This window comes from Zea mays, chromosome 2 (genome assembly GCF_902167145.1).
Source record: "Zea mays cultivar B73 chromosome 2, Zm-B73-REFERENCE-NAM-5.0, whole genome shotgun sequence".
Classification (NCBI taxonomy): domain Eukaryota; kingdom Viridiplantae; phylum Streptophyta; class Magnoliopsida; order Poales; family Poaceae; genus Zea; species Zea mays.
In genome coordinates this window covers 122,470,064-122,483,201 of record NC_050097.1, presented here as the reverse complement: position 1 = coordinate 122,483,201, position 13,138 = coordinate 122,470,064, and the positions used below count along the sequence as shown (strand labels likewise).

General features: G+C 45.9%; 1 protein-coding gene and 1 pseudogene across 1 annotated transcript; both read right to left on the bottom strand.

The window, feature by feature from the left end:
- Positions 1-1,063: 1,063 nt before the first annotated feature.
- Positions 1,064-2,003, bottom strand: LOC103646918 (protein TPR3). Its single transcript, XM_020549317.2, has 5 exons — positions 1,870-2,003; positions 1,661-1,770; positions 1,503-1,572; positions 1,351-1,424; positions 1,064-1,237 (listed from the first exon to the last, which is right to left on the bottom strand). Exons 2-5 carry the CDS (start codon positions 1,670-1,672, stop codon positions 1,079-1,081), a joined length of 315 nt encoding a protein of 104 aa, XP_020404906.1. The 5' UTR covers positions 1,673-1,770; positions 1,870-2,003; the 3' UTR covers positions 1,064-1,078.
- Positions 2,004-4,661: 2,658 nt separating this feature from the next.
- LOC103648890 (rab escort protein 1-like) lies at positions 4,662-13,064 on the bottom strand (annotated as a pseudogene).
- Between the last annotated feature and the right edge of the window lie 74 nt (positions 13,065-13,138).

Sequence of the window (13,138 nt, the reverse complement as noted above, 5' to 3'; positions counted from 1 at the left end):
ATCAATACATAACTAAACGAAACAAATAAAATTACATATATATATATATATATATATAATTTGCAACGAATGATGCTTCTAATAAGGATTTAAATTTTACAACAAGACATAAGGGTAGTTTCGATAACTGACTGGGATGCTTTACCTCCTCTAGAGTTAATATCCTGAAACAAAACATAATGGTGTTAGGTTACAGTTTGCAGTCAACAATATGGTTGATATAACCAAGAGATCATGTATGTATAGTGCATGCATTAGGATCCTGTATAACCAAGAGATCATTAAGGAGTGATTTTGAGGTCTGCAGATTTCACAATTCCACAATCAGTAGTAAAAATCCATGAGATTGGTAATAATTTTCTCATCCATACTTATTTGGTGGAGGCTATCAACTTACTACTTACCAGTGAACCAGTGATAGTAGCAGAAATGTATTCATGAAACAAAAGTATGCTAAGCCAAGCACATATGGAGAATAGAGATCACATCTCAAAACCAAGAAGGTGCAGGCATGCACATCCTCTCAGCCCCTATTCGCACCATTCGCCCAAGTAGTCGCGTGTGGAACCCAAAGGCGCGCTTCTGTCGCACAACCTGCCAATTTCTTGTACTGCTGCTTCTCCTTTCTACTCCACTACTATATCCTTCACTCCCTCCCTCTGCATTTTTGTCTTGCTACTACTCGTATGTGGCCAAACACAAATTAAGATTCCTACACTGGTAATCAGCTATAAATTAGAATTAAGATTCCTACACTGGTAATCAGTGTTGACATAATAGACCTAAAATTAAGTCGACCAGGTATCTAAGAAAAGATCATTATTAATCACTCAAGACTTATTTACTTTGTTGAATAGATGAGTGAAGTGAGAATAAAAACCCTATATTATTTAAGAAAAAAATCTAGAAGAAGCCCATATAAAACTAAGATTTTTTTCATTCCTATCGAAAACTCTAGATATTAGTTGTTCATATATTTTTTCATGCCTTAAACTCTAGATATTAGTTGTTCATATATTTTAAGTGTTGTTGCGCTTCATTCAGTCTCTAGATGTTTGTTCTAAGATTTTTTTCCCATCTAAGATGTGAATTCATGATACCCATTTGCTTCTATTACCTCTTTAGGATGTCGATGAAGGAAGAAGTTCAAGAAGCACAAAGAGTGAAAATGTTGCGTTGCCCAGGCAAGGTAGAATCCAAATGCAATGTCATTTACACCACCAATATGTGCATCAATCTGAAGAAAGCAAGCGCATTAGTCAAAAATATGAACCAACATAGTCAACTATACAAAAGAGAACACACCAAACATCTATGAGGTAGAAAGAATTAAGAAACATGCAGTCAAACCTCCAAGTGTTGTCTAATATCGTCGCCACCATTATAGGAATAAATTTGTACAATATGCCTTGAATAAGCAACACCTATTAAAATAATAAATACATCAGAATTGAAGCCATCAAAAGGACAACAAAAACACTGATTAAATCATCTCATCTTACCAAACAAGGTTCCATCAAGACTCCATATTATGCGATTAACTGACACAGCTGGATCCTTAACCAGTGATGCCTGTTGAATGTTGATCAATTTATTATGTGTTATATGAAGGCTAATAGAATATAACAAGTGCTTGAAACACATAGTGCAACAAACAAACCTGGAGAATCATTGTACATTTACTGAGGTCCTAGGCTTTGAAGTTCCTTACAACGAGTCTGTCTTTGGTACCAACATCCCACAATCCAATGTCGCCAACATTGGTACCAACTGCAGCGAGCCAAGGGTAAATACAACATACTGAGATGGCAGGTTAGGGACTAACCCAAACTTTTATAATAAAGAAGCAATAATACAGTAAGAATTTACCAAGAAGAAGAGTTTGTTGAAGTGGATGGAAATCCATGCTCATCGGTGTTGATCCTTGGCTCAAAGTTCGTGCAACAGTTTTATGGAAATCATCTTGTTGGTAATTATGGCTCTGCGGATAAGTCACAGGCAGCATATTCACTGGAAGATTCACCTGCTATGTTAGATCATCATAAGTGCATGATTAGGTGTAACGAACAACACCAAGTACTAAGAGCAAGAATCTAGTAATGGCAATGCATTTATTTGATTACTTATGGAGCTTATGGGGTACCAAATATATTTCAAGTCATCTGAATACATGTCTAGGCAATGGACACTGAGAACGAGATCCAAGTTTTGTGTGATCAACTGGCTGAAAAATCTCCAGATTCTCTTTGCCTTTTGAAAGAGGTATGCATCTCAAATCCATTTGAACTAAATTGTTCATGTTATTTTTGTGTTCCTTGTTAAACTTATGAAGTTCCACATTTTTCCTTTCAATTTTCAGATATTACCTAGTGGTATTAAGTGTTAACTGATTTTAGCTAGGGATTTTAGGGCGTACCGGGTGGAGGGGTTGTGGAGAGAGGCTGTTGCGAGTTGCGACCGATGGTGACAGCGACCTCCCCGACGCCATCCAAGATCAGTGCCTCGCCACTGTGCTTCATCTTCTTGTTCGAGACGTTGCTCGGCGTGGGTTGACCATCGGACGGCCGCACGGAGACAAAAGCAGCGGGCTGGGGCATCCTAAGCGCCTCTGACAGCTGCACCGAACATAGAACATGAAGGTTCAGGCAGGGAGAACACGCTCCTCCCCTAGCTGGTAATTAACAATCAAATCACAACACGAGAGAAAGGAAGCAAAGATCCAATCCAATCCTGGAGCAGCAGAGTCGTCTAGCGAGAGGGGAAGCAGGGAGAAGAGCATACCAGATGGAGCGGAAGTGAGCAGCGACGGTGAGATGCCAAGATCCAGTAGGCTGCCCACTTTCGCGGCTAGAGCGCCATGGCAGCGAGTGGGGTGGCGCGGTAGCGACAGGACCACGAAGGAGAGAGTGGATCTGGGCGCCTTCCATGGAGAGCCCGCACGCTTTCACGACTGGAGCGCCATGGCGGCGAGTGAGCCTGCACGCTTTCTAATGACAGATTACCAACGGGTGCGGTCACCAAGCAGTTTAGTTTCTTCGCACCTAAATACCCAACAACCTTTTTGATGTACCGTAAAACCTCTCTGCTCCTACTTGTTGTCCCTGACCGTACACTATTTATAAGATGGAAGGCGATCGGCCACCTATGTAGCACGGATACGCCAATTAGGTGCGGACGCCAATTTTGAATGTAACAGACTTGCTAATTTTAACTTTATTATGTCAGCTCAAACTTGTGGAAGCCAAAATAAGTATGTCCGCTCAAGGAGTTTATATCAGATTCTTATGGAAGCCAAAAGCGACTAAGGGAACAGTCTGGTCAACATGGATCTCTCTAAAAACTCAAACATGCATCCTAACATTGTGCAAAAGTGTCTGTAGCACATTGGCGTGCTAGCCTGCCAGGATCTGCAATCTAATCACATGAACAAAAGACATGGAAGGCAATTGCAGAGTGTAGAGCGTAGTGGTAGCATCTAATGGAGTGGAGGGGGAATGGGAGGGGACCGCTACAGTTAGCCTAAGCGGCTAAGGCCGATCAAGAATCTTTCCCCATGGAGAAATGGGCTCTCACCTGAAGGGCAGGGACTCCTGGAGCATGGCCATGGTGTTGAAGGGGGATCCCTTGTAGGAGCTCTGCACCTCATGGCTGCCGCCCTTGATCTCCTCGCCGTCCCACTCCCACTACGCCACCGCCGCAGGGGTATCGCTGTCCCGCCCACTGAATACGAGCGTGGTGTGGGGCTATGGGCATTAGCGGCGAGGTCACGGAGGCCGACAGCAGGCTAGCGCCGCGATGGTGGTTGTGCGACGCGGTGGCCTTCAGCGTCGTAGTAGATGACCCAAAAGAAGTACAACGGCTGGCACCGCTCCCCCATCATGATCTCCTTCCTCCACAGACCGTGACCTCGCCTCCGTCCTCCACAGAGCGTCTCACGGGCGTAGATGGGAGGTGACTGTCAACTGCGGCGAGGATGGCTCCATCGACTCCGTAACAAGCGTCGGTTGGGACATCAGAGTCGCCGTCGGATCTGGGCGAGTAGGGCGTGAATCCGGGCATGGCGGCGGCAATGGAGAGGAGTAATGGGGAGGAGCGGGCGGGATCAAGGCGGTGGCGCTCGTGCCCCTCCGGTCTCGCTTCGAGCTGGTTCGGGGGCGGCTGCAGGCGTGCAGTCGGGCTGGTTTGGGGGCGGCTATGGGGTTCCACGGGTCACGCTGGGTGGGCGTGCTGCATGCGTGGGGCGAGCGGGCGGGAGGGCGGTTCGCGGCGGCTGCAGCGGCCGCGGCGGGATTGCGGCGTGCGGGCGGTAGGGCGGTCGGGAGGCGGTTCACCATGGTCGCGGCGGGGTTTGCGGGTTTGCGGCGTGCAGGCGGGCGGGCGTGCGGGCGTAGGGAGGCGGGGGCAATCTACATTAGGTTCTTAATAGTTAGTAGAGATAGAGATGACACCCTTAACCGCAGCACAACGACAGAAAGCTTGAGGCAGCTCACCATGCCCATACATAGGATAAATGAAAGCGCCTTCTGCATTAGCGAACCTGGTGTGGTGAAAAATAACATGTAAAATTATACCACCACAGCTATGTCATTTTAATATTTTACATGTTAGATTACATATATCTTCTCTATATAAATGAAAGGTGGATCAATAAAAAAAGCATTATATAATATGATATATATGGTTTTCCAAAGCGGACAAGGAAAAGTTTAGACAAGCTAATTCACCTCCCATTGGACGAGGAGTACAAATCAATGGTCTCGATTCCCTCCCTCGTTGTAATCAATTTCTCACAAGGGTCAGCACCATCTTGATTGTAGTCCGCCATGGCAATCGCATACAGCACAACCCTGCAAACACCACACGGAGCCAATCTTAGTCATGCTGCTAAAAATAGCATATACTTGACCAATTCATAACACCCTTACGCTCTCATCTTGGGAGGAAGCCCCCTGTTTCTTGAGGAATTCAACAAAGGGAAGATCTAGGTCCTCCTCAGGTATCCTAGCAGATGCATCCCCCTGTCCGGTCTCATCACCAGAAGCTAAGGCGGCAGCAATGTGCGCCTGCACAAGCTTGAAGAACCTGAAGAGGATGTTCTTCTCCTTGAGCTTCAGTGTGGTTATGGTCTGCCTCGAGTCTAGCACCGCGTAGAGGCAGCCTTCCCAGTAGAGGAGGCTGCCCCCCTCCACGCTCTTGAACTCCACATGGTGGCTGCCCCCTAACCGCAAGAGGAGGTCCACTGCCTCATCGGCGCAGTACAGCACCCGAGGCCCCACCAGGTCAACGGTGAACCGCCTCGCCGGCTCTGGCACCGCACCCGAGGTCTCGACCTCGGAGTACACGATCTGTCGGTGGAGATCGACGACGATATGCGAATCGGAGGCAACCGCTGCCACAGTCGAGGTGGGCGGGGTGGCCTCAGGGGATAAGAAGGAGGCGTGGGAGGAGAGCTGGATGGAAGATTAGAGGGAGCCGTAGAACGGGCTGGGATCGACGTGGAGGACCGTCTTCCCAGCGGCGGTGCAGGCGGCGGCGAGGACAGACTCCGGGAGGCCCGTGCCGCAGAGCACCACGTCGAACGAGGTCGGGTCAATAGTGGGATAGTCATTTTGGACGCTACCGCTGTTGGGGGCCTTCGGCTTCCGAAGGTCCTCAAAAACATGATTTAACAATGTTTCTGGAGTATAATGTGTGAACAGGTATCTTCGGACTTGAATCAGAAAGGGAGAAGCTCAAAAGATACGAAGGTTGACACAGTGCCGAAGCTGTGAAGCAGGAAAGCTTCGGCATGTTCGCAGAAAGGGGAACCGACTTAAAGATGAAAAGGCCATTTAGACCTCGATAGAATGCTATAGAATTATCACCAAATGTAAAGGGCATGTATGTAATTTTGTATGGGTTGTACCCCGTGCCTATAAATAGGTGAACAGTACCCCCGTACTGTTCACGCTAACTTGTCATTTGCTTTTGCATCACGCTTGTACTTTTGCCTTCCGCAGGACCGAAGGTACATTTGTAATTCAAAGTCATTTATATTCATTAGTACTAGTAGAGATAATTCTATGACAATATTTAAATGTTTATTTCATATTATATGATTTATGTGAATGCTTCATTCTTCGTTGTTATGCTTACGAAGGTATGTCCTTCGTAACCTTCGTCCGAGATGCTTTATATCCCGAAGGGATATATCGTTATGGAGGACGAAGGGCCTTAACACTTAACATTTTTTGTGTTGCCTTGTTCTTAATTCTTAGCATTTGAGAACAAGTCCCCAACATTGGCGCCCACCTCCGGTGAACTCACTTCCACTTCGAGTCTTCGTGAACACCTTCGGAAGCTATAGACCTTCGCTATGGCGCCGAAGAAAGCTTCAGCGGCTGGGGCTGCAGCACTACAACCGCTGGACCACAACCAGGAGACCGTCTCTCTTCGGGAGGCCAGAAGCCAGAAGAGAAAAGCTGTTAGCCCGACGCTTGAGGAAGAAGAGCTAGACCAAGAAATCAGAGAGATGGAGATGCTACATCAACAAGTGCAGAGGAAGAAGGAGAAGATGGCCCGCCTAGCTGAGTTGCAAAGGCAAATTGACGAAGCTTCTGAGGAAGTTCGCCATCTCACTCACGATGAGCAGAACAGAAGGCCTCATCAGAAAGACCTTCATCAGGAGGGCTTCGTCAACGAAGACGACTGGTATGATAATTTCCATCAGGGAAATTTTGTTTTTGATGATGCTTCTCCTCTGTCTGCTGAGCTGCAGGCTACTCCTTGGCCTCCATCCTATAAGCCACCCCAGCTCCCCATGTTTGACGGCCACTCCGACCCGAAGCAATTCTTGATGAGCTACGAAGCAACAGTGTCTTCGTACGGGGGCAACGCTGCAGTCATGGCGAAGTCTTTCGTCATGGCCGTCAGGAATGTTGCTCAGACCTGGTATTCCTCCCTTCGGCCAGGAACAATCACTTCATGGCAGAAGCTTAAGGATATGTTACTGACCAGCTTTCAAGGATTTCAAACGAAGCCGGTTACAGCTCAAGCCCTCTTCCAGTGTATTCAGGATCACGAAGAATACCTTCAGGCGTATGTCCGAAGGTTCTTACGATTGAGGGCGCAGGCACCAACGGTGCCTAATGAAATCGTTATCGAAGCCATGATCAAGGGGCTTCGTCCTGGACCTGCAGCTCAATACTTTGCTCGGAAGCCTCCTCAGACCTTGGAGAAATTGCTCCAAAAGATGGATGAGTACATTCGTGCCGACAATGACTTTCGCCAGAGAAGGGAGGAGGCCTTCAGATTTTCTGAGATGACCAGGGGCTTCGGAGGGAGATACTACCCGAGGCATGTCCGTTCCATTCACAGCACTCAGAATGATGATAAGGGGAGTCAGCAAAACAGGCCGCAGTGCTCCTCACAGGCTTCGGGGCAACAACAAACTTCCTTTCGGCCACCAGCTCCAAGAGGCAGAGGCGCCAGGGGCTTCGGCGGAAGATTCGGAGATCAGCCAAGGAGACTGTTTTGCCTATTCTGTGGAGAGGGCAAGGGCCACACCACTAGGACGTGCCATGTTACAATCCAGAAGCAAAAGGAACTAGCCGAAGCTGCATCTCAACAAGCTCAGTCGAAGCAGGTTATGCATACTGCTTCGTTTCATCCGCCTTATGTCCCACAATACATAGACAACCACCCTGCGGCTTCTGTAGCTTCGGCAAGTCAACCTCAAGCTTCCTGGCAGCAGCTTCCGCCTCCACCTCCATTGCAGCAAGGTCAACAGCCAGAAGGGAGTCAATACGCTCCACAGCAGAGGGACTTCAGAGAACAGTCCGAAGCTCGCACAGTCAACAGCACTGTGCCAGAGTCGAAGCACATTTATTGACATATCCTACCTTTGATAGCAGTCTTTTCTATTCAGTTTTGTTTTCTGTGAAACAAAAAACATTGATAGTTTCCATGTAATAATTTCGTTGTTTCCACGAGAAAAATTTATTTGATTCACAGGCCTAAGTTGCCGAAGCCTAAAATTTCTTCCGTTACCAAGAAGGACCTTCGGACTAAAAATCCTTCGGAGTAACAAAAAGTCGTTCTAAGGAACGCAGAGTAAGTTTATAAAGTCACAAAAAGTCGTTCCAAAGGGAGCGCAGCGTAAGTTTTCTGCTCAGAAGTCGTTCCTAAAGGAATGCAGAGCCTACAGCGAAAAGTCAACGCTGATACCGTCTAAGTAAAAGACGAAGAAGCTCCTAAGGGAGGCTTACAGCGAAAAGTCAACGCTGATGCCGTCTAAGTAAAAGACGAAGAAGCTCCAAAGACGTTCCTAAGGGAATGCAGAGCTTACGAATATATTTTATGTGTATCTTCGGAACAAATGTCACATGCATAACATAACATCATCACATCATTTTGCATAGCATAAGCATCATACATCATATCGCATTTGGCAAGAGAAGGGGACACTCTCAACCTTCGAAGGGATGCTTTGAAAAAGTGACATTGAAATTGTATAGCTTCGGAATACAGTTTCGGGGAATATTTTCACGAAACATGGGCGAACTTTATCAGATCAATATCAAAATTGCATAGCTTCGGAAAATAGCTTCGGAAAATGTTTTCACGAGGCATCGATGTCATTCATCAGAATAATTTTGACGAAGGCTATCTTCTTCACGACGCATGAAAAGAAGGGAAGGTGTTTTTTCGCCGAAGGCTCAAAAGTGGTATGTATTTAAAGTTTCATGCATCGTAAAGAATTCAATAATGAAAAGAGACTTGTATATTACATTCAAATGTACAAAGTGATGCATAGATTACACTTTAAATTTTTTTCAAATAGCACCTAATCTTCCCTCAATACTGCTTCGGCGGCTTCATTCAGAAGTTGGTCAACAACCTTGTCCATGATAGTTTCGGCCATTTGATTAATTTCTTCATCCCCTTTTGTGTGGGGGTCGGCAGATCGTCCAACAGTTTCTGAGCGAAGAGAACACTTCTTCAGTACTTTTACAAATCGTGAGCAAAGTTTAAAATGAAAATTACAGCGCAACAAGAACGACTAGTTGGTACCTAACTGTTCTTCGGGCTCCCTACTCCTTTCGGCAGCGTCTGCTACTCTTCTAGCATCGTGAATGCCTTTTTCGCTTCTTTCAATGATCTCTCGCGCCATTCCTCGGCCGCCGTCGTTCCAGATATCAGTAAAAAATTTGCCACCAACCACGCTCGCTTCGGCCGAGGGGTCCTTGATGTCTTCGGTAGATAAGGTAGCTTCGGATTGAGCTAAAAATTTTACATGTTCGCAACCTTTCTTCTCTAAGACGGAAGCAATTCCTCTGGCGCCCGAAAAAGCACATATGTCGCCACGACTGTTCAGAATCTCTTCGAAGGCCTCTGCTTCGTGGCTAATCCATTCCAGCGGACCTTCGGGATTGCCTCGAGAGAAATTCTCTTCGCTGGAAAAGGCGCCTACGCTGGCGAAGCTGGATTTAATTTTATTCACACATTCTACAGATTTGACATAGCATTTCCCCTGAGATGTGCGAAGCTCCTTAACTTTTGATTCCAATTTGTTGACCATAAAATCACTAAGTTCTCGTTTCGTTTCCTCAAGCGCGCGCTCCTCTTTAGCTCTAGCCAGCTGTTTCTGAAGATCTTTAATCTCGCGTTTTTGAGCTTCGGCCTGGGCCTTTGAAGCAGCTTCGTCTTTTTTCACTTTATCTACCAGTGTAAGTAGAATTTTATCTTTTTCCAAAGCTTCGTTTCTCAGTTTGATAACTTCGGAGCGTAAATTATTAAACGCAATTTCATAACTTTCATCTTCGGCGCTCTTTTGCGCTCTTAACGCGTTGCTTAGGATCAGGCCCTATATGAAAAAAGAATTCATATAAGAAAAAAGGAATGAGTTGCGTAAAAAAAAAAAAAAAAGATAGGGGGTTTTTTCTCAAGTGTTTAATTCCCGTACCTTCAGGCTGTTGTACGCGAGGCTGTCTGCGAGATCCTCTTTCGTCATGGCACTTAACCCAGCTTCAAGCTTCGGAAAGCCTATGCTTCTCGCCATCTCTCGGCAGACGGATAGCTCTTTGTTATCAGGCAGGCAGTATAAGAAGTCATCTTCATTTGTTCCATTGAATATTACTGCCCCCTTCGGATATTTCAGCTCCTTTGCATAATGGTTGGCCTCATGAGTTTCTTCCTCAGATAGCTTTTTCCCCGAAGCATGTCGTATGATGTAATCATGCATGCCAGCAGGTGCTTCGGGGATGACGGTGTCCGTTTCTTCAACTAATATTGGTTCCGGAATTTTTACTGCTTCGGCTTCAAAAGGATGTTCTTTGAAGGGCTCTGAAGGCCCAGCTTCAGCTTCAGCTCGTTGAGTCGAAGCTTCAGTAGAAGCTTCAGCAACTTCAACACTCTTTTTTGGAATTGTGCTTGAAGACTTAATTGTCTCCAAGACGTCTAGTACATTTACCATTCTTTTCCTTTTTGGGGTCACTGATGGCCCCTTTTGGTTTTTTGCTGTCCCAATGATTGCTGTAGGACTCAAAACTTCTGATGTTTTGGAGCCCTCAGTTGCTTCTCTTACCTCCTCAATTTTTTCTGTGAGCGGCGCTTCGGTTTCCTCTTTTGTTTCTGACAACAAAATGTTTGATTGTTCTGATTCTATCTTTGGTGGCACTTCGGCCGTTTCTGCGATCTCTGGCAACAAGGCTGGCTCGATTAGTTTTTCAGCTTCGGTGGCTGAAGAAGTCTTCCCGGTAAACTCCGGCACCGAAGCTGGTTCAATATAACGAGGCCGTTGCGTAAGAACCTTTATCTTTTTCCTTTTGGGTTCTGGCTCGCTAGGAGCAGCTGCAGCTTCTTCTTTTGCAGAGATTGTGTTTTTTCTCTTCTGCCTTCGAATGGGATAGCAGTAATCAGGGTAGACAAACCCAATGGCATCAAATACCCGATTCAGTCTCTTCTTTTTTCGGCCTCCGAAGGCTGCTGACATTGCATTATCTTCAGCCTTCGAGTAGGTCCCGAGTAGCTCATCACTTAAATTGTCAATGCTTTTCAACCACTCATCATCTGGTTCAATAAATTTATCTCCAAATTTGAACGTGTACTTCAGTCTCACAAGCTCACCTTCGTCGGCCTCTTTTATGGTTTCTTGTGGCATTTCCCATTTCTCAGCAAGCGGCCACACCCTGAAGGCGATATGTTCTTGTACTAAGTCCCTTGTTCCTATAAAAGAGCAGACAACGCCGAAGGCTCTTTGGCACTCTTCGGCGGCTTCGTTCATTTCAACCTTCGGCCTCCGAAGGCCGAAGCTTTGCCAAATAGGACGCATAATTATACCTTTGATATCTTCTCGTGCTGATAAGTCATTCTTCACATAAAACCATTCTGTCATCCAATCCCCGGGCCATCTCTTCCGAAAGGTTGGTACGGGACAGCTTGCCCCGGACCGAGAAACGAAGCTGTAGCAGCCAAAGTTGTTATGGTACTGTTCTTTGCCCCAAGGCTTTGTTTCATATAATAATTCATGAACATTACAAAAGCTTCTTGCGTCAGGCTTCAGACCTTGACTCCTCGCGGCCCACACGAAGATATTTAGCCTTATAATTGCCTCGGGAGTAAGTTGATGAAGATAGACTTCGAAGATTTTCAACACCTCCACGACGAAGCTGCTCAAGGGGAATCGCAATCCAGCTTTCAAAAAGCTTCGGTACACCACAACTTCATTTTCTTCAGGGTGTGGACAAGTTTTTTCCCCTTCGTCCGCCCTCACAATAGACAGATCCCGGAAATACCTTCCTCTCATATTAACAAGATGATTCTCTTTGATAGTTGACTTACCATAAACTGAATGGCTTGGTCGCCAGGGGCGATCTTCGGAGTCTTCGCCACCGCTGTCCATATCATAACTTTCACTGTCACCAGTATCTTCAGACAGCCCCTCCAGAATTTCCTTGGTAATCTTTTCTGTGTTGGACTTCGACATCGCTATAAGAAACCCTAGGTTCTTCTCTTCATCAAGACTCAGCTTCATCTCAGCAGCAGCCTTCTTAGCAGCTTCAGACATCTTCGGAAGCGCTAAAAAACTGTTTCTAAAAGCCGAAGCTTCAAAGCTAAAAACTTAGCAGGTCACAGTGCACAAGAGCTAAAAAATGAGTGAGCAGGAGTGGTTGGCCAGAAAGCGTGCAAAATAAGTTTGCGGTATGGCCGTATTTATACGCTTGATGCGTTGAAAGTTGAAAGACCCCACTTGTCATTGAATGTTGCTATTCTAGCAAAGGGAAGGTGTTTTTTCGGACCTTCGGCATAAAGCCTTCGTTCATATCGCAATCTGAATTTATTATTTCAAACAAATTAATATTGCGAGGGGCTACTGTTGGGGGCCTTCGGCTTCCGAAGGTCCTCAAAAACATGATTTAACAATGTTTCTGGAGTATAATGTGTGAACAGGTATCTTCGGACTTGAATCAGAAAGGGAGAAGCTCAAAAGATACGAAGGTTGACACAGTGCCGAAGCTGTGAAGCAGGAAAGCTTCGGCATGTTCGCAGAAAGGGGAACCGACTTAAAGATGAAAAGGCCATTTAGACCTCGATAGAATGCTATAGAATTATCACCAAATGTAAAGGGCATGTATGTAATTTTGTATGGGTTGTACCCCGTGCCTATAAATAGGTGAACAGTACCCCCGTACTGTTCACGCTAACTTGTCATTTGCTTTTGCATCACGCTTGTACTTTTGCCTTCCGCAGGACCGAAGGTACATTTGTAATTCAAAGTCATTTATATTCATTAGTACTAGTAGAGATAATTCTATGACAATATTTAAATGTTTATTTCATATTATATGATTTATGTGAATGCTTCATTCTTCGTTGTTATGCTTACGAAGGTATGTCCTTCGTAACCTTCGTCCGAGATGCTTTATATCCCGAAGGGATATATCGTTATGGAGGACGAAGGGCCTTAACACTTAACATTTTTTGTGTTGCCTTGTTCTTAATTCTTAGCATTTGAGAACAAGTCCCCAACAACCGCCACCGCCGTCGACGGCCGCGTTGGAGGAGTCGGCAGCCGCCTCCGCCATATTTGTTGGGAAATCTAGGGATCAATAGAGTACCGCAGCTATGGTCGCGGCGTGCGGGCGGTAGGGCGGGCGGG